Source organism: Thamnophis sirtalis, unplaced genomic scaffold, assembly GCF_051295495.1.
Source record: "Thamnophis sirtalis isolate CommonGarterSnake01/CBP01778 unplaced genomic scaffold, rThaSir2_p1.2 scaffold_14, whole genome shotgun sequence".
In the NCBI taxonomy this organism is placed as follows: Eukaryota; Metazoa; Chordata; class Lepidosauria; order Squamata; family Natricidae; genus Thamnophis; species Thamnophis sirtalis.
In genome coordinates this window covers 30,581,836-30,609,195 of record NW_028261394.1, presented here as the reverse complement: position 1 = coordinate 30,609,195, position 27,360 = coordinate 30,581,836, and the positions used below count along the sequence as shown (strand labels likewise).

The window sequence follows — 27,360 nt, the reverse complement described above, 5'->3', positions numbered from 1 at the left end:
TAGGATACAAATAAGCAATCAGGAAACAATATCAATATGAATCGTAAGGATACAAGCAACAAAGTTAAAGTCATGAAGTCATAAGTGGGAGGAGATGGGTGATAGGAACAATGAGAAGATTAATATTAATAGTAATGCAGACTTAGTAAATAGTTTGACAGTGTTGAGGGAATTAGTTGTTAAGCAGAGTGATAGCGATTGGGGAAAAACTGTTCTTATGTCTAATTCTGGTGTGCAGTGCTCTATAGCGTCGTTTTGAAGGTAAGAGTTGAAACAATTTATGCCCAGGGTGTAAGGGGTCTGTAGATATTTTCACAGCCGCCTTTTTGACTCGTGCAGTATGTCTTCAATGGAAGGCAAGTTGGTAGTAATTGTTTTTTCTGCAATTCTAATTATGCTCTGAAGTCTCTGTCTGTCTTGTTGGGTTGCAGAGCCAAACCAGACAATTATAGGGGTGCAGATGACAGATTCAACGAAGACATATATTTGACATAAAGGTCAAACACTCCATCAAAGAAATGTTTGAGATTGTAGTAGTAGAGAACAAATGGAGGTTAAGGGTCAAATGGGTGGGTTCTTGTTGACCTGACCTTACTTTTCCTGCAAAAAATGTTTCATTAGCAAGCTAGGTCTATCATCAGGTAGGCTGTCCCCTGACTTGGTAACCAAACATCTGCAAGAAGGAAAAGCAAGACTGGAAAAGTCTTTAAAGAGCTTGAGAATTATGGATTGCTTTGAGACAGTTATCACTCAACATAGGGTATCACTCAACACAGGGTATCACTCAACACAGGGCCTTGGCTCCATCTCTGCTGTCAAGCCAAGATCTGGGAGAGTCTCTTGGTAGCTGTCAGTCAAGCTGGCTCGTCTCATTTTTTATATTGAAGTAATTTTAAAAATGATGAAATGCCACGTTGTAGCCGAAGTGTCATATTTTATTCCCAGAAAAGCTTTAAATTGACCCTGTAAACCTTTATAGAAAACTATAAAGGATGATTATTTGCAGCAACTGAACTGGTTCCTTGCTGGGTAATATTTAATCATCAAGTTCCACAAGGTAAATTGTAATCTACCATATCCTTCCCTCCCCCACTCCCCCCCCCCCCAAAAAAGGATTAATTTTCCATTTGAAATGTTAAGGTAGGAATACTTTCATATCAAAATAACTGAGTTCTTCTCCTGGATTTTCTTTCTCTATTCCCTCCATCCCAAAGAAAAGTGTTGTGTTCTGATTGAGACTTGTTTTATAGCCAGCAATCAAATTATAATCCCCCTCCCCAAGAAAAATAAAGGTTTATTTGGGATTGGTTTATCCCAACTTCTTATTGTCTTTCTCAGTACTGATTCGTTTCTGCAGCATATTGGAGGCCAAGTCTTTCTGAAATAGAGAGAGAGAGAGAGAGAGAGAGAGAGAGAGAGAGAGAGAGAGAGAGAGAGAGAGAGAGAGAGACAGCTGAGCATTTTTTAAAGCATTTCACAATGAATTGTCTTATACCAACAAGTTAATTTCTGCTTTTTCTTTCTGTTCAGCTCCAGGAAGCCCTCAGCCGCAGTGCGATGCATGTGCCCTTTGTACGATCGTCACAGACAATTGTGGATAGAGCTGGCTCCTATGAGTACAGCCAGGATAAACCACAGTGTACTTTCTGCAGGTAGGAAATATAGAATAGAATAGAATTCTTTATTGGCCAAGTGTGATTGGACACACAAGGAATTTGTCTTTGGTGCCTATGCTCTCAGTGTACATAAAAGACAAGATACATTTGTCATGAACCATAAGGTACAACACTTAATGATAGTCATAGGGTACAAATAAGCAATCAAATCATACTAGGAAACAATCAATATAAATCGTTAGGATTACAAGTAACAAAGTTACAATCATAAGTGGGAGGAGATGGGTGATAGGAACGTTGAGATGATTAACAGTAGTGTACACTTAGTAAATCATTTGACAGTGTTGAAGGAATTAGTTTTTAAGCAGAGTGATGGCGTTTGGGAAAAAACTGTTCTTGTGTCTAGTTGTTATGGTGTGCAGTGCTCTATAGCATGTTTTGAGGGTAGGAGTTGAAACCATTTATGTCCAGGATGCGAGGGGTCTGTAGATATTTTCACAGCCCTCTTTTTGACTTGTGCAGTGGACAGATCCTCAATGGAAGGCAGCTTGGTAGCCATTGTTTTTTCTGCAGTTCTGATTATCCTCTGAAGTCCGTGTCTGTCTTGTTGGGTTGCAGAGCCAAACCAGACAGTTGTAGAGGTGCAGATGATAGACTCAATAATTCCTCTCTAGAATATGCTTCCCTCCTTCCCTTGAATAAAAGAGGATACAAATCTTTTACATATTTGCAAAATCAAATTATATTTTAGATGCTGTTGATCAGATCCTGGGCAAGTATTAACCTCTGAATTATTATCTATGGAGAGTCTCAGTCATCCAAGTTATGGTTGTCCCAAAAGTGCTTTTTTAAGAGGCAACTGGACTTTCTGGTTTTTCTTGGAAGACGTTTCGCTTCTCCTCCAGGAAGCTTCTTCTGAGCTGAAGAAGCTTCTTGGATGGGAAGCGAGACGTCTTCCAAGAAAAACCAGAAAGTCCAGTTGCCTCTTGAAAAAGCCCCTTTGGTGCTGTAAATAATTCTTTCTAGGTTAGAGGGGAAAAAAGAAGGAAGGAAGGAAATATTAGTTTTGCCAGACCCATGTGGTATATCAGTTAAATATTTGATGAGGTGACCAGTTTCTGTCTAATAAAACACAAGCCAACATTCAAAAGGGATCAGTGGGAAATGTTATGTATTCATAGCTTTTCTGAAGTTTATCCTCTTGCTCTGGTATTCTAAGAGGTAGGTTTCCCCAAACCTAAGATTTTAGGTTTCCCCAAAAATACTTTTTTTTTGGCTTCCATTTTCTCCAGCAGCATCTTCAGAGGGCACACACCTGTGGAAGTTTGGACAGGCAAGATAGCATCACTATTTGATCCCTGACATTTTATATGATGTAGGAGCAGATATAAAAGGGTTGCGGCTTAGGATTGTGATATTGAGGACTATCCTGCCATTTTGGGGATGCTGTCATTTCCCTCTCAGGAATTGCGTACAAGGAAGTACTATAAATATGTACATCCTTATCTTAGGAACCTAGTTATATTACGTATATTTTGCTATTTTTAAAAAATTCTTCATTGACTATGAATATAGTCAGAATACAGAATAACAGAGTTGGAAGGTAATTTGGAGGTCTTCTAGTTCCTGCTCAAGGAGGAAACCCTATAACGTTTCAGACAAAGGGCTGCGATCTCTTCTTAAAGGTCTGCAGTGGTGGAGCACCTACAACTTCTGAAGCCCAGCTATTCCACTACTTAATAGTTCTCACTGTCAGGAATTTTCTCCTTAGCTGTTTTTTTTCTTCATTAGCTTCCATCCATTGTTTCTTCTCCTACTCTTGAGTCCTTTGGAGAATAGGTTGACCCCCTCTTCTTTGTGGCGGTCCTTCAAATATTAGAAGACCTTTATTATGTCACCCCCTTGTCCTTTTCACTAGACCTAAAGGTAAAGGTTCCCCTCGCACATATGTGCTAGTCATTCCCAACTCTAGGGGGCGGTGCTCATCTCTGTTTCAAGAGCCAGTGCAGTCCAAAGACATCTCCATGGTCCTGTGGCTGGCATGACCAAACACCAAAGATGCACGGAATGCTGTTAGCTTCCCACCAAAGGTGGTTCCTATTTTTCTACTTGCATTTTTACATGCTTTTGAACTGCTAGGTTGGCAGAAGCTGGGACAAGGTATGGGAGCTCACATCGTTATGCAACACTAAGGCTTCAAACCGCTGAAACTGCCGACGTTTCTGATCGACAAGCTCAGCATCTGAGCCACTGAGCCACTGCGTCTTAGACACATCCAATTCCTGCAACCGTTCTTCATGTGTTTTAGCCTCCAGTCCCCTTATCATCTTTGTTGCTCTTCTCTGCAGTCTTTCTAGAATCTAAACTTTTTAAATAACACACATATTTTCTTTCCTGCCTTTTTTTTAACATGTAACTCAAGACATCAAATATCCCTAAGACTCCTCCTTCCTCCTATTTTCCCCTCAATAATAACCCTCTGATTTGAGTTGGGCTGAGAGAGAGTGACTGGAGTCGCCCAGCCAGCCTTCATGCCTAAGGGAGGCTTAGAACTTAGTCTCCTGGGCCAGCTCATCATTACTACACTAAACTGGTTCTTTTACTCTTTTGATGTAATCCTTATACATTTTCTTTGCTGCCTGATAGAAACTTAGAACCAGCAATTAAGTATACACATTATATTCAACCATAGTTTTCTTAACTACGTTTAACAAACTACAGTGGCTATGTATGTCGTTATGAGCCGTGGTGGCACAGTGGTTAGGGTGCAGTACTGCAGGCTACTTCTGCAGACTGCTGGCTGCCTGCAATTTGGCAGTTCAAATCTCACCAGGCTCAAGGTTGGCTCAGCCTTCCCTCCTTCCGAGGTGGGTAAAATGAGGACCCATATTGTTGGGGGCAAGAGGCTGATTCTGTAAACTGCTCAGAGTGGGCTTTAAAGTGGTAAAGTCTAAATGCTATTGCTATTACTACATACTAAGCCAAACCCAAGAAGATAAATGAATAGTTTAGTCTGGAGTTCAGTTTGGTGTCCACTATATCTCCTGGATTGTTCACCTGAGAAACAATCTGCTGAAATAATTGCAGATGTAGTCCAGCATATCAGTGGTCAGGCTCATGATGAGAAGATCTGGGCAAAACGTTCTGGAATTGATTAGGCTGTAAAGTCAGACTCCGGCTACACTTCTCATACACAACGTGGTGTGGCTGGACAGAAGTCTTATTGCCAGCTAGGAAGACGTGTAGAACACCAGAGCACCTGAAAGTAGAACAAGAAGTAATGGATGGAATCTTGTCAAGAGAAATTCAACCTAGAACTAAGGAGACATTTTCTGTCAGTGAGAACAATTAATCAGTGGAATGGCTTGCCTCCAGATGTTGTGGCTGCGTCATCACTGGCGGCTTTTAAGAAGAGATTGGGCAGCTATTTGTTTCCTGCCTAAGCTGGAGGTAGGATGAGAAGTTCTCTAAGGTCCTTTCCATTGTTGGTGTTAGTTGTGAAGTCGTGTCCGACCCATCGCAACCCGGTGGACAACATTCCTCCAGGCTTTCCTGTCCTCTCCCATCCTCTGGAGTCCATTTAAGCTCCCGCCGACTGCTTCGATGACTCCATCCAGCCACCTCATTCTCTGTTGTCCCTTTCTTCTTTTGCCCTCCATCTTTCCCAGCATGAGGCTCTTCTCCAGTGAGTCCTTCTTTCTCATTAGGTGGCCAAAGTCTTTGAGTTTCCTCTTCAGGATCTGGCCTTCTAAAGAGCAGTCAGGGCTGATCTCCTCTAGGACTGACCGGTTTGTCCGCCTTGCAGTCCAAGGGACTCGCAGGAATCTTCTCCAGCACCAGAGTTCAAAGGCCTCCATTCTTTGGCACTCAGCCTTTCTTATGGTCCAACTTTCACAGCCGTGCATTGCAACTGGGAAAACCGCCAGTTTCCACACTTTCCCAAAAGTTTGTATAGTCAAGGTGTATATCTCCTTGACTATACACACTTTTGTTGGCAGGGTGATGTCTCTGCTTTTTAATATGCTATCTAGATTTGCCATAGCTTTCCTCCCCAGGAGCAAGTGTCTTTTAATTTCTTGGCTGCAGTCCCCATCTGCAGTGATCTTGGAAGCCAGGAAAATAAAATCTGTCACTACCTCCATTTCTTCCCCATCTATTTGCCAGGAATTGAGAGGGCCGGATGCCATGATCTTAGTTTTCTTAAGGTCCCTTCCAACTCTCTTATTAAAACCTGAAGATGTAGTACTTTTAATAGTTTCTGTAATTTAATTCCAGCGCTTCTTTCTCTCACCAGTTGTTGATCGTTCTTATAAAATGCATATGCTAAGCTCGATGTGCCACCATTGTGACTTGTGTTTTGAAATATATCTTTATGGCCTGTTTCTCAGAGGGATTCCTGTTTGTCCTGGGAGGTCAAGATGAAAACAAAGCGACACTAAATTCGGGCGAAAAGTATGATCCAGATGCAAATACGTGGAGCCCTTTGTCACCAATGACTGAGGTAGCTTTCAGTTTCTGCGAATGGTCCTTTAGTCACTTATGCACTCCATAGCTTGTATTGCAACCTATCAGAATTTGAAGAACTGTCCGATTTAAGAGTTCGTTCTTACATCTCATGTTTCCAATAGGCACGGCACAATTTTGGTCTGGTCGAGATTGATGGGGTGCTGTACGTTTTGGGAGGTGAGGATGGAGAACAGGTGCTCACTTCCATGGAGTCCTATGACATTTACAATAGAACATGGACAAAGCAACCAGACTTAACCATGATTAGGAAGGTAAGAGGCAAGAAAAAAGCAAGTTGGTCATATTTCTTTCTGAAACTATTGCAGTGTATCTGTTTTCCCCCCTGCTCCTTTTCTCTATGTGATAGGATTTTTTTAAAATAAAAGTTTCTTACCAATCTATAAAATGGCCGTGTATGTGTGTGTGTGTGTGTTTTTACAGCATAACTCTGGAACGCTTTGAGCAATTTCAGTCAAACTTGGTACACAGATGACTTACTCTCTGGAAACAAATATTGTGGGGGTAAGACACCCCTAACGCCCCTTGGTGTGTGTGTGTTCTGTTAAGATACAGTCTGTTGTGGCTTAAAATGGCTTCTACTGTACTGTTGTAAAATGGCTTTCACTGTACAGGGCAATAGAGTTGCCATGGTAACAGCTTCACAGTATTCCTCAAGGGGACTCTCTCTGGTAAGAGGGAAAATCCAACATTAGAAATTACATTTGGTCCGGACAGTTTCCCCCTATAAATAAATTCCTGGGCAACATCCGGTTATCAGCTAGTTATAGTTATAAAACAATAAGCTCTGCTTTCAAGCATCTACTTTTTAAAAAGATGCACTTGAATTAAGAGGTTTTCAATCTGTGATGTACTAATTGCCATTACACAGATTGAAAACCAAACAAAGCAATTGTTTCTGCAAGAATTACAGTATCTACTAAAGTAGAGACAAAAAAGAAAAAAAAAGGTAAGCAAGGAAAGAAAGAAAGAAAAATTAAGTACCGATTGAGGAACTTATAACTCGGTTATAAAGTTTCCCGGAGTTGTGAGTTTTGGCTATACTCACAATTACGGTAAATATATAAATCCCTAAAGTGGTCTTGCTACAACTTTGGTTTCAGGGGCTAGCAAAACCGATTGGAGCAATACCAATCTCAATCAGCTCCTCCAATAGAGGAACCTATGGCCATCAGATGTTATTGGACTTCAATACATCCCACCCATAACCACTAATATTCAAGGAGGAAAGTTGACTCAGCTTTCCATCCTTCCGAAGTCGGTAAAAATGGGGGCCCAGTTATGTTGGGGCAAGAGGCTGACTTCAAAATGAAAAAAGTCTTCTGCAGTCACGACATAAGCCTAAGTCTGAAAATCAGGCTTGTCAGATGTTTCATCTTTTCTATCCTGCCCTATGGAGTGGAGAGTTGGTCTCTGATAGAAAACCACTTGAAGAAACTAGAAGCATTTGAAATGTGGATTGACAGGCGGCTGTTAGGTATAAGCTGGGTTGACAAAATCAGAAATGAGGAGGTGATGAGCAGCCTGGGAAGCCAAGGGAAATCATCAAAGCGATTAAAAAACAAAAGTTGGACTATTTTGGATATGTGATGCAACACCTGGAAAAATACACTATACTTCACTTAATCCTCTAAGGAGAGATTGAAGGTAAACGAGGTCCAGGCAGAAGAAGAACATCATGGCTTCAAAATCTAAAGGACCGGTTTGGACAAAACTCAGCAACACTTTTTCATGCGGCTGTTAACAAAAACGGAATTGCCGACATGATCGCCAATTTCCAATGATGGATATGACACAAGAAGAAGATTTCAGGCCTGGGTACAGCACGGAGACTGCATTGGTCGCGTTGGTTGATCTCTGGCGGGCCCAGGACAGGGACTGCTCCTCTGTCCTGGTCCTATTAGACCTCTCTGCGGCTTTCGATACCATTGACCATGGTATCCTACTTCGACGACTTGGGGGGTTGGGAGTGGGGGGCACCGTTTTACGGTGGTTCTCCTCCTACCTGTTGGATCGGTCGCAGTTCGTGTTGACTGGAGGACAGGAATCAACCCCGAGGCGGGTCACTTGTGGGGTGCCCCAGGGGTCGGTTCTCTCACCCCTCCTCTTCAACATATATATGAAACCGTTGGGTGAGATCATCCGTGGTTTTGGGGTACGGTATCAGTAATATGCTGATGATACCCAACTTTTCATTTCTACCCCAAGCCACCCAAACGATGCCCTCGAGTGATGTCCCAATGCCTTGAGGCTGTGCGGATCTGGATGGGGAGGAACAGGTTCAAGCTTAATCCCTTCAAGAATGAGTGGCTATGGTTTCTGTCATTCCGATTTGTGCATCTTGTTCCATCTTTGATGATATGGGGAAATTTTTTTAGCCCCCTCAGAGAGGGCCTGTAGTCTGGGCGTCTTCCTGGATCCGCGGCTTAGTTTAGAAGAACACCTGACGGCTGTGACCAGGTTCGCCTGGTACATCAGTTGCGCCCATTTCTGGATCGGGATGCTCTGTGTACAGTCACTCATGCTCTCGTCCTTTCTCGCCTGGACTACTGCAATGCCCTCTATATGGGGCTGCCCTTGAAGAGCACCCGGAGGCTTCAGCTGGTCCAGAATGCGACCGTGCGGGTTATCATGGGGATACTTAGGTGCTCCCATGTTACACCCCTTTTAGGCGGCCTGCACTGGTTGCCGGTTGTTTTCTGGGTGGGATTCAAGGTACTAATTATGACCTTTAAAGCACTCCATGGCTTAGGCCCAGGGTACCCACGAGACCACCTACTGCCACCAGTAGCCTCCCACCGTCCAGTGCAATCCCACAGAGTTGGCCACTTCAGGGTGCCATAGGCCAGACAGGGGGAGAGCCTTCTCTGTGGGAGCGCCCTCCCTCTGGAATGAGCTGCCCCCGGAGCTTCGCATAATCCCCGACCTCCGGTCCTTCCGATGCGCCCTAAAAAGTTGGCTTTTCCAGCAAGCCGGCCTGGCATGAACAGAATAAAATAAATGATTAATTTAATTGTTAATTTTAATCTAATTTTTAAAATTGTATTGTTAATATTAATTGGGTTTGTTTTTGGATACTTTATTTAATTTTCTTTTTAACTTTTGTAATATGTGGTTTTTTTATATATTGTACGCCGCCCTGAGTCCTTTGGCAGAAGGGCAGCATATAAATCCAATAAACAAACAAACAACAAACAAACAAGAAGAATAGGCTGACTCTGTAAACTGTTTACAGAGGGCTGTAAAGCACTTTGAAGCGATATATAAGTCTAAATTGCTAGGATGGGAATACTTCTCCAGTTGTGTTTTCAGGGGGCTGCAGATTCTCAATTCCTTTTTTTTAAATAATATCTTTATTGCTATATCACAAATTCCATTTCCTTTTCTATATCGAACAGTGTGTTTTCTAGGTGTCCAAAGTGTTAAAATATAAATGTTATAAACATACTATCCATTGTTATTGAAAAGTATACAATCTTCCATTATGGTATCAATTATATATCCATCCAATTCTATATTGAACAGTGTGTTTTCTAGGTGTCCAGATTTTTAAAATATAAATAGTATCATCATCATCAAGTATATACATATATACATATATGGTTTTTTATTTGTGCTGATAAATAAATAAAGGGAGACTAGTATAGATCTATTTCAAGCTATTTAGCTCTCATCAGCTAGCCACACCCTTACTGGGATTTGAACCTGGGCTATATGGCATACTAGGCACACTAGGCAGAGATCTTAGCCATTAGGCCACAGGCTCTTATCCGTTTATCAGCGAAGCCAGGGTGAAAGGTATCTATTAGATTTTTACAACCCCTGGTAAGCCCCAATTATGGGAGGAAGCTAACTGCTTCCATCATCTGTCCTTCGGCTCGTCACAAGAGTCCATCACGACAGAAACCCAATATTTTTACTGTTGCCTTTGTTATATTTGTGTTTTTTTAGCCTAATGGCTAAGATCTCTGCCTAGTGTGCCTAGTATGCCATATAGCCCAGGTTCAAATCCCAGTAAGGGTGTGGCTAGCTGATGAGAGCTAAATAGCTTGAAATAGATCTATACTAGTCTCCCTTTATTTATTTATTTATTTATTTATCAGCACAAATTAAAAAACACAAATATAACAAAGGCAACAGTAAAAATATTGGGTTTCTGTCGTGATGGACTCTTGTGACGAGCCAAAGGACAGATGATGGAAGCAGTTAGCTTCCTCCCATAATTGGGGCTTACCAGGGGTTGTAAAAATCTAATAGATACATATATACATATATGTGATAGTATCAATCATTATTGAAAAGTATACAGTCTTCCATTATGATATCAATCATATAACCATCAAAATATTTATTAATCGTTTTTTCTTTCAGATTCTCAATTCTTGATAGAGCAATTCTCATTCACTTGTCTCAGAAATACCCCAGATCTTTCCCTGACTTGATACTGTAGGATTGGGCATATTGGCATCATGTAATGGACTCGGAATAACTAGTAACTTTTCTTAGCAATGCTTTCAGCTAGCTAGCTGGTTGTGTGTCTGTGAGTCAAGTAAGACAGTGTTGATTCTTGGCAACTGCCTGGACTGGTCCCTGCAGTTTTCTTGGCCAGGTTGCAAGAGTGGTTTGTTGATATAGCTGCTATAGCTTCCAATAGGCTTTACGCCACGTATTAATATTGTAAAAGGATGTTTCAGTTGTTGGTTTTCGTGCTGAAAAAAGTGAAATAGAGATGGGGGTCAGATCTTCTGGTCTTCAGCAGATGGACTTTCTGAGCAATTCATGCCAAATAATATCAATGTTTGTTCCATTGATGGACGCGGGGGCTCAGTGGCTAATACACTGAACTTCTTGATTAGAAAGTTTGGCAGTTCGAATCCCTAGTGCCATGTAACGGAGTGAGCTCCCGTTACTTGTCCCAGCTTCTTCCAACCTAGCAGTTCGAAAGCATGTAAAAATGCAAGTAGAAAAATAGGAACCACCTTTGGTGGGAAGGTAACAGCGTTCAATGCACCTTCAGTATTGAGTCATGCCGGCCACATGAGCATGGAAATGTCTTCAGACAGCATCGGCTCTTCAGCTTTGAAACAGAGATGAGCACCCCCCCCGCCCCCTAGATTTGGGAACAACTAGCACATATGTGCGAGGGGAACATTTACCTTGTTCAGTTCAAATCTGGTCCTACCATCTAAATAGCCATGTGAGGTTTTATAATGTCTTTTGAAAAGCTAGTAGAAGCTTCAAAAGGAAGACCTTGTTCCAGCCAGTTTAAAAAAAATAAGAGGAAGAAGTTCATTTTGTTCACGTAGTATTGTTTTTCAGCCTCAAAACAGGATCCATGTGCTTCTCAGAAGTACTTTTAAAAAGTCAATGAAGACTTTTTAAGACTCCAAGTTAACTTGTCTGGAAGTTGAGTCATGGCAACTGGGCTTCTTTTTCCTTTTGGTTTGAAACATTTTGCTGCTTATCCGAGTCTCTGCTTCAGTCAATAGTGAACCGAGGAAGTACACTTGTATAAGCAGCAGAAACATTTCAAATCAAAACGAAAAAGAAAAAAAAATTCCAGTTGCTCAACTTCCCAACTGCTTTTAAAAAGCCATTAAAAGGACAGTGATGGGCTCCACAGATTGTTACCATCTCTTCAAATATGCAGCCCTGGTCTCGATCATCCTGTATGACTCTTAATAAAACCACGTGGGAGAGAGAAAAAAAGAAATAATAGGAAAGAGCCCTTTTTAATTGTCTGGTTGTTTCAAGATACAGCGTTTGAACAGTTTAGGGAAATTCTACCTTTAGGAGGAAGCACCTGCTTATTTCTTTTATCAAAGCAACACCTGTCTGTTGCTTTCATGTATCTAAAGCAGAAATACTACTTCTGCCTCTTTGACAATTGGTTTATGGCACCTATTTTCCCCCCTGTATTCTGCCAATGTGGCTTCAAGGAGGCCTCAGAGTCAGATACAATCAATCCAAAGATTGAGACTATTCAAAATATTAAAAGGTTTTTATACAAGGAATAAAATTCTGGTTGTAATTTAGCATGGTTGCATTCTTTATGTTGATCACAACAGAATTTGTTTTGCAATTCCCTTTCCTCTTCCTCCTCCCCCCTCCCCCACTTCCTCCCCCTCCTCTCCTCCTCTTTCATCTCCTCCACCATTACCACCACTTCCTCTTCTCCTCTCCTCCTCTTCCACCACCACCTCCTCCCTCTCCTCTCCCCCCACCTCCTCCCCTTCTCCTCCTCCACCTCCACCATCACTTTCTTCTTTTCATCGTATGAGAAGGTAAATCTTTTGGGAATCTAGTATAATGCAAGACGCAAGTGTTAAGGGACACATTGCCTTCAGAAAATAAGAACAAAGTGCACTAGAGCTGATAGAACTGATTTAACCTCTTTCCAGGGAATAAAAAAAGATAACCCTTAAACGCAGGTAGATAAAAGTTGAATCTCAGAAGGGCCATCCTGTTGGAGTTATTGGCACCTTCCTGTGTTCCAAATAGCAGTCCAGATTTTAAAGCACTCAATCTTTTTTCCCTAAGTTTTTTTATTATTTTTTACAAATATATCAATCTGTGAACAGTATGGCACCTGAGCGTCTTACATTTTAGTACAAATAAAATAACATTCTTCATATTTACTACAATAGACAAGCTTATATGGTTTTGATAATAGTACACGTTTTTGTTGAGTTATAACATTATTTGATTATTCAGTATTTCAATATGTTATTTTTATGCCAGTCACCATAGTCTAAAAGTCACTTCTTTTGCTACAAATAAAATATTAAGAATCATATTTGTTGTATTTTACAGATTTATATAGTTCTAATAGTAATACACATATTTATGCATTTAAAGCACTCAAATCTTGTGAACTCTTCTGCTTTTCTTCTGAATTGTATCAGGAGTGGGATCCTTTTTAAACCATCTGTCGATTAATGCGCGAGGGGACTTCCCCTTTCACTTTTAGGAGTTTTATCATTTGTGTTACTGTTGTGTTGCTGCCTTTCGTCAGGACAGTGCAGCGAATCCCCGCCCTGCTCTGTGTAACGGACCTTGTGCATTTTTTTATTTTTAAGATCGGTTGCTATGCAGCTATGAAGAAGAAGATCTACGCAATGGGTGGTGGTTCCTATGGAAAGCTCTTTGAGTCTGTGGAATGTTACGACCCGAGGACTCAGCAGTGGACGGCCATCTGCCCACTGAAAGAGAGGAGGTGAGTAAGTTATTAAGATTTATTTAGAGGAGCCGCGGTGGCGCAGTGGTTAGAGTGCAGTACTGCAGGCTACTTCTGCTGACTGCTGGCCGCCTGCAGTTTGGCAGATCAAATCTCACCAGGCTCAAAGTTGATTCAGCCTTCCATCCTTCCGATGTCAGTAAAATGAGGACCCAGATTGTTGGGGGCAAGAGGCTGACTATGTAAACCACTCAGAGAGGGCTGTAAAAGCACTGTGAAGCGGTATATAAGTCTTAAGTGCTAATACTGGGCCAAAAGCCATCCCTGCTTGCTTTGGGCCCAAGAAAGGACTAGAACTCAACAGTTCCCCGGTTTCTAGCGTGGTCCCCACTACACCAATTTGAGACTCACTCTAATTACAGAATGATTTTCCTTACCTGTTCTGTGTTAGAGAACAGAATGAATTTGTTTGCTATTTGCATACATTAAATATAAGTTCCTGTTTTGTGTGAAGTAGGATGGGCAAGCATCTTTTTTACTGTGCTTGAGGGCTGCCGATGAGCATGATTAAAGTGTTCTGCCTCTAATGGAAATTGACTTCCATGCCATTGTGACAGTGTATTAATGAAGCCCTGGCCAGAAACCTTATTACAGACATAAAGAAGAATGGGTAGCCAGTTTAGTGAGATTCCTTAGATCAGGGGTGTCCAAACTTGGGAACTTTAAGACTTGTGGACTTCAGCTCCCAAAATTGTCCAGCCAGCTGGCTGGGGAATTCTGGGAGTTGAAGTCCACAAGTCTTAAAAGTTCCCAAGTTTGGACAACCCTGCCTTAGACTAAAGTCCTTTGTTTGTGAGATGGTCAGCCATAAAAATGTAGCAAATAAAGTAAGATAAATGCTGAGCTGTCATCCCCATAAGCAAAGGATTCTCATCCTTTAGACTGCGCCTGAGTTGTGCAGGGAAATAAGAGGGAGGAATAGTAAGGTTGCAGCTTACGCTAAGGAAACATTCCTACCCAAGCCTGGATGAGGTTGGGTGAAAATTGCTGCGACAACATGAGAAAGGGGTTAGTAACATGCTCGCTGTTCTGACCAAGACTTCTCAAGATCGTGAAGCTCACTCCTTGTCCCGACAAAAAACCCTTTTATGAATTTATTGTGAATTCTGCTCATTCACATCCGGCAAAGTCTCTGTGTGTGTGTATGTTCCAGCATAACGCTGGAACGCCTTGAGTAATTTAAACCAAACTTGGTACACAGGTGATTTATTAATTCTTCTCATTCACATCCAGCAAAGTTTTTTAAGGGAGGATTGACGGGCACAGACCTTATCTGGTTTGGAGACCTGCCAGGCCAATATCTGCAAAACTTGGCAAGAAGTCAAGAGTCAAGAACCAATTAAGCAAACTAATTGTCTCCTACAAACTCCACTCCCTTTTCACTCCTCTTTTATTTCCTCTGGGAGAGTCCATTCATGGTCCACCTGTGGCCTCACTCCCAAGTCGGCCCCTGTTCTTTAACTGTTCCCTTCGTCTGGCAACTCTGCGCATGCACACACTGGGAACAGGCTCCAGCTGTTCGCTTGCCTCACTCATGTCTGATTCTGAAGGCAGCTGATAACTGGCATCCAGCCCTGGCCTCCTCTCTGCCTCCAACACAGAGCCCTCATCAGAGCCTTCCCCAGACTCCAGGACTGGCCCATCTTCCTCCCCAACCTCCTCATTGTCTGAATCTTCTGCCAGCTTTGCCGGCTGCTGGGGCCCCCACAACACGTGCTGAGTTTATGCCCATGCTTACGTGTCGCATCTTCCCCTGCTTTTTCAGGTTTGGGGCCGTGGCGTGTGGCGTGGCTTCAGAGCTCTATGTCTTTGGTGGCGTGAGGAGCCGTGATGACAATCAAACCAGTGAGATGGTGACGTGCAAATCGGAATTCTACCATGATGAATTCAAAAGGTAAACTCTTTGCTCTAGAATGGAGTCTCATCCACTCTGTAAACGGCCTGCTGTTGCCTTGTTTGGCCCTTGGCAACTTCACTTGAAGAGCATTTATAAGAACTGCACTTGGGGAATTCTCAGTTACTCTCCCTCTAGCCAATAAAAGTTGCCTGTGATTGATTATCTCTGCAGATAATCCTTCTCAGTCTTGTCACTTGGTGTATTTTCACTTGGCTTGAAAGCTGGACCTTTGGCAGGGGAAGCAAATCATTGCTAAAGCTATTTCCCTTCAAAGGAAATGCATCTTGCGGCATTCGTACACTTGAGTGCAGCCTGCCGTCGTAGAAAGAAAGTGGGTAGGATCATTCATATAGACCGGCCAGCTTGATTTTTGGTCTGAATCGACAATGATTTATACATTGCGTGGTTTCCAATGCTTGCTTTTATAGGGTTGGGCAAAACATTCAGTAGCTTCCCAGAACAGCAATCAATCAAATCTTTATTTGGTTGTAGACCAGCATGTAGAATACAGAAATCAGAGTTAATTAAAATGGAATGTAAAAGAAAAGTAACGTGGAGATAAATAGAGAGATGGAGATGAGTGGATAGATAGATGATAGATAGATAGATAGATAGATAGATAGATAGATAGATAGATAGATAGATAGATAGATAGATAGATAGATAGATAATCTGTCTGTCTATAACTATCGTCTATTCTTTGAAAGTTTAGAATATATCTACCTACCTACCTAGTATCTATCTAAGAATAGAGAGAGAGAGAGAGAGAAATAGATGATGATAGATAGATAGATAGATAGATAGATAGATAGATAATCTGTCTGTCTATAACTATCGTCTATTCTTTGAAAGTTTAGAATATATCTACCTACCTACCTAGTATCTATCTAAGAATAGATAGATAGATAGATAGATAGATAGATAGATAGATAGATAGATAGATAGATAGACAGACAGACAGACAGACAGACAGACAGACGACAGACTATCGAAGAGGGATTAAAATTAATCCTATAGCATGAAGGGCAGAATGCTGAGGAATATGTGGCTGTAGACAGAGCATGAAAACTGCTGCAACCTTTGGAAGCTCATCGCCGCTTTGAAAGGTATCCCTAATTGTCTGGAGGACGCAAGGTCCGTGGTCATTAAAGTACAGGTAGTCCTCGACTTACAACAGTTCATGTAGCGACCCTTCGGAGTCAACATTGACGCTTGGAAAAAAGTGATTCATGACCCCTTTTTCCCACTTAACAACCGTTGCAGCAACTCCATGGTCAGATGAGCAACCGACTCATATTTATGACAGTTGCAGTATCCCAGGGTCACCTTTTGCGACCTTCTGACGGGCAAAGTCAACGGGGAAGCCAGTCACTTAACAACCGTGTTACTAACTTAACATAGCAGTGATTCACTTAACAACCCTGGCTAGAAAGGTTGCAAAATGCGGCAAAACTCAACTTCATAAATGTCCCACGTAACAACAGAAGTTTTGGGCTCAGTTGTGGTCATAACTCAAGGACTACGTGTCTCCGCAATGCAATATGTCTTATACTGCTGTTTACCAGAAGAGGGTGCTATTGTACTATAAAAAAGGCCGTGAAGGGTTTCAGGAAATGGCTACTAGAAGGAATTGATTTCTGCAGTCAACTATTTGTTTTGTGATTCTTGTGCTTCACTGTACAGTAGTTGAATGCCAAACTTGTTTTGGGGCGGGGGGATGTGTAACTCCTTAAACTGCACCAGGACTATACCAGTGGTGGGTTCCGGATCCCGTCGCAATTGGTACTCTAACAATTTGCAATCCTCTGATACCGATCCAAATTCTCGGCCGGAGGTATGGTAAGGCCCATCCTGTGCTTGGGCTGCCCTTTGGGTGAGCATTCAAAAGAATTGTGGCCAGGCTCTGTACATACAGGTAGTCCTCAACTTACAACCATTTGTTTTAGCGACCGTTCAGAGATAAAATTTGGAAGATCAAAATTTAGACGCTTGGCAACTAGCATGTGTTTAGGACGGTTGCATTGTCTTGGGAGATCACCCTGTGAGTCACCGTAACGCAGTGGTTAGAGTGCAGTACTGCAGGCTACTTCTGCCGGCTGCCTGCAATTTGGCAATTGAAATCTCACCAGGCTCAAGGTTGACTCAGCCTTCCATCCCTCCGAGGTGGGTAAAATGAGGACCCAGATTGTTGGGGGCAAATAGGCTGGCTCTGTAAACTGCTTAGAGATGGCTGTAAAAGCACTGTAAAGCGGTATCTAAGTCCAAGTGCTATCGCTATTTGTAACAAATACATTAATCAAAAATCATAAGATACAACACTTAGTGATGTTATCTTAGTTAATCGCAACACTTGGTGATTAATAAACGCATGATTCACTTAACCACCGTGCCCAAAAGGGATCATAAAATGGAACAAAAACTCACTTAACTGCTTCGCTTAGCAAGGTTAATTTTGGACTCGAATGTGGTCGTAAGCCTGTAGTTGTAAGAAAATAATAACAACGAAGAAAGTCATGAACACAAATAGCAAAGCATTCTTGTATTAAACTGCCTTCATGCTGCTGCCTAGCCCTGTTTATTGTACTGATGGCGATTCTTTTGAGATTCAGGCTAGAAATATTTTCCAGAGGTGCTTCCTGAAATCACTTCGATCAGGAGTACAGGAAGTTGAGTGGCAAACCCTCTGTGTACAGAATTCTGTCACTGATTCACCCAGCCTATGAATGTTGGCAGCTATCAAATAAAACCTTAAGTGCAGCATTGACCAAAACAGGAAGCGTCTAGTCTATTTCTGGTGCTTTTGCCTGTAAATTCTATAAAAGCCATGCCGTACCTGTTTCTGCAACGTGAAATGACTTGCTTGCCACCCAGGGGTTTTGAGGATATTGAATTTTGAGAATATTTGAGAACACTTGAGAACATTTTGACAACTTGTCCATGGGATAAGTCACTTCAGTGGGAAGCATAGCATCAGTTTAAAAACCCTTCGTAGGATTTTAGTGTACTGTGTGAGCCATTTGTGAATTTCTTTTTAGAATAGAATAGGAATAGCATAGCATAGCAAGGAATAGAATAGAATAGCATAGGAATAGAATAGGAATAAGGATAGAATAGCATAGAATAGGAATAGCGTAGCATAGCATAGAATTCTTTATTGGCCAAGAGTGATTGGACACACAAGGAATTTGTCTTTGGTGCATATGCTCTCAGTGTACATAAAAAAGACAAGATACATTCGTCAAGATAAGCTACAGCACTTAATGATAGAGTACAAATAAGCAATCAGGAATCAATATCAATATAAACCGTAAGGATACAAGCAACAAAGTTATAGTCCTGCAGTTATTAGTGGGAGGAGATGTGTGATAGGAGTGATGAGAAGACTAATAATAATAGCAATGCAGCCTTAGTAAACAATTGGACAGTGGTGAGGGAATTATTTGTTTAGCAGAGTGATGGCGTTCAGGGAAAAAAAACCTGTTCTTATGTCTAATTGTCTTGGTGTACAGTGCTCTATAGCGTCATTTTGAGGGTAGTATTTGAAACAATTTATGTCCAGGATGCGAAGGGTCTGTAAATATTTTCGTGGCCCTCTTTAGATCTTTCTTTAAACACTGCTAATGAACGAACGTAGTTTCACCTCTTAAAATGTTGCCTCTCTATCCAGGTGGATCTATCTGAGTGATCAGAATTTATGCATCCCAGCCAGTTCCTCATTTGTGTATGGAGCCGTGCCCATTGGGGCCAGCATATATGTGATTGGGGATCTGGATACAGGTGAGTGGCTAAACCGGTAACGTGATTGTTGTTTTTTCCTAATCAAACATTGCATTGCTACAAGAGAGGCTTGTCAAACTTTTCAAGGGTCATCTAGTTTGTTTTTATTTATTTACCATGTTTAGAAACTGCCCATCTCCCTCTGAGAGCAGCTACAAATTAGACATAAAAACAGTATACCTATGATGATACAAGGCAGATTAGAACAGGTATAACATGTTTAAAATTCAGAATTAAAACGTGAGGGAGGGTTTTCAGGAGCTTTTGCGTCTTGAGTTAAGTAACTCTGCTGGATATGTGAGAAACAATTATTTTCGTGTTTAAAAATGTAAGTTTCTCTTCTGCAATCAAGCTGCAAACATATCCTGAGTCACAAGAATGTCATTACTCCTCCAACTACTCTGTTTACATGTTTTTTAGAAAGCTACACTGACCCCCTTAACAACCCAGTTGATATATTTTTATTTGACGCATTACTGTAAGCCACAATTTCATTCACCTGTTTTTGGCTTAGTGCAGCATGGTAACACACCGGTTATGTTTATATGATATGACAGTCAGGCCACTATGGTTCATTCAGCCATCCCTGTCTTCTATAAAACACACACACACACACACACACACACACACACATACGCAGAGCATTGTATGTAAATTTGTTGTTATTAGTTGCGAAGTCATGTCCAACCCATCGCGACCCCATGGACAACATTCCTCCAGCCCTTCCTGTCCTCTACCATCCTCTGGAGTCCATTTAAGCTCAACTGCTTCAATGACTCCATCCAGCCCCCTCATTCTCTGTCATCCCCTTCTTCTTTTGCCCACAATCTTTCCCAGCATTGGCTCTTCTCCAGGCAGTCCTTCCTTCTCACTTGAGTTTCCTCTTCAGGATCTGGCCTTCTATGGAGCAGTCAGGGTTGATCTCCTCTAGGACTGACCGGTTTGGTCACCTTGCAGCCCAAGGGACTCTAATGGCAGAAAGTGTGTAAATTTACCTTTTGGTAAAGTTAAAGCAGAGAAGGGAGTGAAGAAATGTTTAAAATATTTCCATCCTAATGTTTGATCCTGACTGCCTTTTCTGGTAAAACACCAGAAATGCTTAATCTGGTGGAAAGCAAGATGATTTGGGTTATCAAAAAACTAAACCAAACCACTAAAAAAAATTCTTTGTGGAGAAAGAAACCATGAGAGTTTTAGAAACCAAGCAAATTCTTTCCTTGAGCATCGTTGTGGAAGGAGACAACCAGTGGAAGCCAACCACAAGTTCATTTGTATCAATTATAGAAGTCGGACATGCCATTGGACTGGCATTTTTTTTTTAAATGTTCATTATAATTGATGGTCCATACCGATTTGCATTCTCAGAGCAGATATTTCTGCCAGTGGGTGATGGGTTTCTGGCATTCTTCATCAGGTTGGCACAGATTGCTAACAGTCACTTAAAAACTTTTCCCGGAGTCCATGCTGCCTCTACTGAATTATGCAGCGTGAGTTTCTCTTTATCTTCATAAACAGGATCATTAGGAATTATGTCATCAAACAGCGCCTTGTAGTCTTCCATTACTGACTGCATCTGGCATCTTCCCCAAAAAACTATATTCAGATGCCTCAAAACCAGCCCCTTGTCAAGAGACAAAGCAGTTCACTTCCTATTCCTTAATTATTCTCTAAACTTTTACAATAAACTTAAACTGTTTAAGCCGATACGTAATTAGCAGAATAACAGAAGGGACCTTGGAGGTCTTCTAGTCCAGCCCTCTGCTCAAGCAGGAGACCCTGTACTGTTAATATTCTTGAGGTGTGAACTATTCACACTTGTGAATAATTCACTGGGTAGCTTTTTTTTTTTTTTTTTGACTTGCATTTTTTAAAATTAAGTTTCATTATAAAACAAAAATACGAAAAAACACAAAAAGAGAACTGAGAGAAAGAAGTGCAAAGGAAGGCAAATACCAACGTGTGATGTTTTTAGTTGCAGTAAAGTACACACACACACACAACTACAACCTCAATCGTTTGCTTTGACAACATTTCAAGCCATTCCTACAATATCAAAATCATTCGAATTAGCAAAATCTAAAATCAAAGTTTCAAAGTGGCTTCCAAGTAGAAACAAAACTAGATAAATTCTTCTCTTTAATTGAAACCATTTTGCCATCTCCATTAACCCCCATCCGCTCTTCCACTTGTGGGTTTTAGTGTCTCTTTCCCTCTTTATGCGTATAAGATTCTCGCTAGCATCTTAACAGTCTATTTGGTTCTTAACTGCTCTTCTTTTTAAATGTCATACTCCTTATCGTTACTTATTTCTAGCGCATCAGTATTATGGCAACTAAAATGTTTGTTTTATTTTTTTTTAAAAACCCTTACAAATGTATAAATAGAATTCTTTATTGGCCAAGTGTGATTGGACACACAAGGAATTTGTCTCTGGTGCATAAGCTTTCTGTGTACATACAAACCACAAAGTGATAGGTCGTAGATCATAGTTATAATCATTAATCATAAGATGCCAAAACAAGTGATAAGGTGGCTAGATTCTGCGCAGCAGCACTGGGAATTCATCAGAAACATGTACCTAATCCATCATAGTTATTTTATACAACAAATGTGGCAAACCCTTTACGCTCCTTATTCCTTCCCCCATTTAGTATTAAACTGACAACGGGACACACAGTTTAATGGATTGTAATTTTAGTATAGTTAGACCAGGTATAATTGACAGACTGGGTTATATCATAGATTTTAGTTGTTATTTATTACCTTATACTAGCATTTTTAATTGTATATTTACTGAGTGGTGTTTTTTTTTTTTTTTTTTTGTTCTGGTCTATGACTGTAATAAACGGAACTGAAGTGAAAAATCATAGATACCAGCAGGAGAAGGTATTAGGAAAGGTGAGAACAAAGATTAGAAAGGACAATAGCAATACAGCCGACGTACACCAGTAACTATTTTTAGGCCTAAGACAGCGCTGAGGGAATTAGTTGTTCATTTTTATCTACATCTATGGCTTCCTTTTCTAAAAGATGACGAATGCTTCTTTTACTGCATGCCTCGCTGTTGAGTTCAGTTTGGCTTTATCGTTTTCAAAGCTGCTCCTCCAACTTCCCAAAATTAACCCTGCTGTCCGATAGGTACCAGTTACGATTACGTTCGGGAATTCCGAAGAAGCACAGGAACGTGGCACCCGACGAAACCTCTCTTCCCATCCTACCTTCGCCACACCGGATGTGCCGCTTTGCGCATCGCCAACTGCAAACTCTTCCGCCTCCAACTCCAGCAGGGGCTGCTCCTCTCCGTCCGCGCCCGCGTCCCTTCTCCTTGACCGTCCTTCAACGCAGCGGCCGGGAAGAGGCGCGCCCGGGAACGCCCGTTGTACTAATAATCGCTTTATATAAAACGGAGAAGCCAACGTCCTGCAAGCAGACGTTTAAACCGTATACTCGGCTTTGGTATGATAACCGTTCTAACTTTTCTTTCGTTGCTCGAAACGCTTAAGCCTCAGCCTGTCTCTGGAGCAACTCACGGTAGAAAAATGGAAGAGGTCACGTTACTTAGACATGCTCAGCCCTGCGGCTGCGGCTGTCCCTGGGCGTCCAAAGAAGAACAGTAGTGTAAAAATAAAACCTGCGGAAAATGGGCCGCATCTGCAGGATGTGTTTTCACCGAGGGGGGAATGGTTACGAGTTACAATGCTGGGCTGATCTAAGGAAGCCCAGCTGGCAGGAGATCTACTGAATGAAAATCGATCTCTCTCTCTCTCTCTCTCTGTGTGATGCCAAAAGAGACTTTTTTTTGTAAGATCCACTGGGAGGAGAAAACGGGCAGGTGGACTTTTATTTTCACCGTTTTCTTTGCAATTCTTTGCCCCGGAAGGACAGAATGACACGTAAAGCCATCGTTCACACTTTTTTAATTCCTAGGATTTTTTTTTTAGTGCAATGGACTTAATCTCTAAAACCAAGCCCAGCGTTGTGTTAAAAAAGGGAACTAAATATTATTATTATACTGTAAATCTTTATTATTTGTGGTTCTCCTTGAAGCTGTTGTGGACTTCAGGAGCAGATCTCAATGAGGTGGGTGAGGATGAATTTCAGAAGTGCCATACTTTATTATGAATGGGGCAGGTAGCCCATATTTAGGGTAGGAGGGGGGGGAGCGGAAGAGCGATAATACAAGGAGGTGTGATACAAGATAACTTAATAATTTAAGATAAATATAAGATAATACAAGATAAACCTGATGAATAAACAATGCTGCAACGTTCCAGGAATAAATATATATATTCCTAAACGGCTGTATTAGGGATGAAAGGTGCAGAAGATAACTATTTTTTTTTAATCTTGTAAAGTGGGAGAGGGGGCGGTGAAATTATTAATACATTTCAGACACTGTCTGGAGAATTATATGGGGATCCAACGTTGGTGGTGTAAAAATTACCTCTTTCTCAGAAACTTGTGCTGAATATTGTTAATACTACTACAGTGAAGGTTTTATTTTTATTTTCCGTTTTATACGTTTTATTTTTTGATCATAAATATTAATATTTAATTAGACTACAGATAATTTGTTAGTCACACTACTGTTTACCTTTCTACTTAAGCGTTATTTTGTTATCTTGTTAATGAAGCTCTATAAACTAAAAGCAAAAAAAGCGGGGGGAGGAGTCACACCATTGAAATACTCCCATGTTCTTGCACTCCAGATTCTGGAAATGGCGCTGTTCCCTGTAATGGCATTGTTTTCCGTTGTACGTGTGTGCCCAGCAATGCAGATTATTTGGCCAGATGTTTACAGTAATGTGAACCAGTGTAATTTCTGTGGATGTTCTCAGAGCACATCTCAGGGCTGCCGTATGTTTCTGAACTACCGCTCCCATCATCCTTCGTGCCCTCGAAGGTTGGGGTTTCAGCACTTGTGGTTCCATAATGTGAAAGTCCCCATTCCTCCACGTTCTGGAGGAGGAATGTAGACCTCCAGATTGTGGGCCTTTCTGTTAGAAAGCCCATATTTTGACAGGAGGGCTGTCATCGGTATACAACACTAAGACTATAACATCTGGAGTTAAAAATCGAATCCTAAGCACATTTTAAAGTTTTGTTTCTCTTGCGAGAAAAGATCTGCTATGCATCCCTTCGTAGGTCTACTAACAGACCTACAACAATCCAATTGTGGAGGGCTTGTTTTCACATCAGACGTGCATTCTTACCATGTTCTCCGTGCGTTAGCTGGATCTTCTTCTTCCTTTAAAAAGTCAACACATTAGATAAAAGATAGACGTTTAGCTCACCGTGGCCGCGAATAGTGTTCCCCAAATTTTGCTTTTTTCCGACGTCAGAAGTATTTTGGAAAGTTTGAGAAGCTGCTCCTTGGAGCACTCCTCCACCTTCTTCTACAGCAGGGGAGTCCAGTTTTGGCAACTTTAAGGCTCATGCTGGAAATTCTGGGAGTTGAAGTCCACGAGTCTTAAAGTTGCCAAGGTTGGACTCCCCTATCCTCAAGTCACTTTGTCTTAGTGGAATAAGGGTCCTTTTCTTAGTAGTCAGCTATTTTCCCTCCTTACAATCCCCAGCCACTTTACCTGGCAATTTAAGGCAAAGGACACTCTTCAAGGTTTCCCTTGAGTTTCTTCTGGCTCTCTTGATTTAAACAATGGAAGTAAACAATACCCCAATCAAGGAACTTGCCAGATAAATCAACAGTAAACAATCCAACCAAAGAACTTCTGAGATCGCCCTCACCAACACTTGACAGGGTAAGCCACCAGAATATATCTTGAGAGGGACCACCACTCCCTACTAGCATTGATGACATTACTTAGTTGGGCCATGGAGTGTCTGCAACAAAACAGCCAAGCTCAGAGAGCACCAAGGACCCTTCCTTCCCACCCTGAGCTACACAAATATTCTCTTTTATCTCTTGATCTTCTAATATCCAAAACATAAGAGAATCATCCAGTTGGGATCTTCATTAATTGTCTTTCCTTGGGATTCCCTCCAGTATGATTCCATTCCGATGGGAGCAAAATAAGAACAATGGATTGGAAAGCATAAAAGGAACAAGAAAAGGAGAAGCATTTGTGCCACCTGCTCAGTTTGCAGAAGTGAGCTAAATGTTGGTGCTCACCCAGACAGTATTCGGTTTCTCCTTTTTATTGGCAGTTTCTCTTTTTGGGATGGGAAATGCTGTGTTTTCAAATCTGCCATTTTTAAGTTTAATAATTTTTAATTGTCTCCCATCCATTGGAAGCCCTCAGCAAGAGCAGATGGAGAAGCTAGCTTTATATTATTATTCCTTTGACTCAAAGCTCTCTTCTCTTTTCCCATGCAAACTCTCTCCTAATTCTTGCAAGGGATTGTTACCCGGGTGTACCTATAAAACAAGATCCCGTACCGAATGACATTAGGAAGGATCTTTTCTTGCTTTCCTTGAGAATTCAAAATATTAAATGCAATTTCCTCGCTAACCAAACAAGTACAGTAAGGAGATCTGCCATTGCAGAGTGTTTCCATTTCTTTTTCTCTTAGAAGCCAGCTTTTGAGTTTTTGCATGGGAAGTAATTTACACTGCTTAAGCTGCAGAAAAATAATAATAGCACTGCACTAATGGCTACAGAGGGCTGGTTGGGAAAAAGTTAAAATGCGACTGATAGTCGCATAAATGATAAATGGCATCCCAAAACAAATTAAATTGGTGCTTTTCTAGGAGCTAAAACTCTTTCCATAGAGAAAATTCTGTCGGACAAATATATTCGGTTAGCCTGATTCATTTACTGGCTTTGGCCAACATTGCCATTCATAGAGAAAAGTTGTGCCATGATTCAGTGGGATTCCCATCAGTCTGACTTGTGGTCTTTCAGCCAAATTAGATATCAGTCAATCTGCGTCTCGAAAACAGGTTGCTGCTGCCTCACTTTTACCTAGCAGATTTCTCATGAGGATTTAAAAGGAAGAGATCTCCCCCCTCCCCTCCCCAAATCAGTTCTGTATCTGCATTTCTGCTGGGGGAGAAGTAATTAGAGAAAAGCAGACAGGAAAGTTTTCTCCTCAATACAAGTTTATAAATTGTTTGCTGAGTTTAGTTTTACCCTTTGAAAATCCTGTGGGTTTTTTTTTTCTTCTGAGTGTGTACACACATACACACTTACACTTACTTTTGCAAGTACTGTAATGCTAGGCCTAGGCTACCACTAGTAGCTTGGAGAGCAGCTGTTTATATTTTATTTCAGGGTGTATTGCCATTCGTATATTTGGCAACCCCAATAGCAACTGTTTGTCTACCTTTGGCAAACTGCTTTTCAAAGTTTTGAAAGATTAATGAGGCATTTTGAACCTGGCTCTCAATGTCTGGTTTACGATAGTCAAACATTAATTTTGTTTTTTTTAAAAAACGAGCATTCGTAGTGGCGGAAAGCACCTCCCTGTCCTGATTGTGTTTGCGCTCTGAACAATTAAAACCGCATCCCTAGCTTCAAACGCGAAGATTTGTTCATTTAATGCATCTTACTCTCTTCCACAGTTACCTCAATAGTTTTCACAATCACAGTGCTGGTGTTTGTCACGCATTCCAGTAATAAAAACTTGCAGCGAGTGCCATTTTTATTTATTTATTTGTGGTTCTTTTTCAACACAGGTGCTGCTAACTCATCAAAGTGCAGGGATATTGCAATATGGAAGGGATACTGCAAAGCTGTTTAAACCAATGGTTCCCAAACTTGGCAACTTTAAGACTTGTGGACTTCAACTGCCAGAATTCTCCAGCCAGCAGAGCAGAGCTGGCTGGAGTATTCTGGGAGTTGAAGTCCACAAGTCTTAAAGTTGCCAAGTTTGGGAACCACTGGTTTAAACGATAGCTGCGCACGCTCTTCTCCTTTGTCTTAATTCCGAGTCTAAAATTGCCTTGGGACGACCACACTACCTGGGCAGTCCTGTCCCTTGGGTTGTCAACAATGCCATCCTTGGAAATGAATAATGAGTTTAAACTGTCCCTTTTTATTTCAAGAGGGCTCTTAGGGCAAGTCAAACGGCATAAGGCTTAGGAAAGATGGCGTCCGCGCTTGCTCTCAGGATTGCCTCTGCTCAGGGCAGGACAACCATACATGCCATGAGTGATTGTTGCAATCATTGCAAGTAATTCTTGGTTGTTAGGAACCGTGTGTAGTTCCCGTTAGAAAGGGTGGCAGAGAACGGCAGCCCAGAATGGCCAACTGCCAATATGCATTGCTTGTTGTATTATTCTGTTTTATTCGATGAATAGATGGTTGAGTCTCAGTCTGAGATACTGGCTGTGTCTAAGGACACCAGAG

The 27,360-nt window shown here is 41.4% G+C and overlaps 1 protein-coding gene across 1 annotated transcript in view; it reads left to right on the top strand.

The window, feature by feature from the left end:
• Positions 1-26,788, top strand: part of GAN (gigaxonin) — a 44,499-nt gene extending 17,711 nt beyond the window's left edge. The window contains exons 5-11 of the mRNA XM_087728579.1: positions 1,531-1,652; positions 6,005-6,117; positions 6,245-6,394; positions 13,220-13,356; positions 15,143-15,271; positions 18,942-19,051; positions 22,190-26,788. Of these exons, the coding sequence (XP_087584705.1) occupies positions 1,531-1,652; positions 6,005-6,117; positions 6,245-6,394; positions 13,220-13,356; positions 15,143-15,271; positions 18,942-19,051; positions 22,190-22,380 (952 nt within the window). The 3' untranslated portion in view covers positions 22,381-26,788. The remainder of the gene's footprint in view (positions 1-1,530; positions 1,653-6,004; positions 6,118-6,244; positions 6,395-13,219; positions 13,357-15,142; positions 15,272-18,941; positions 19,052-22,189) is intronic.
• Positions 26,789-27,360: the final 572 nt, after the last annotated feature.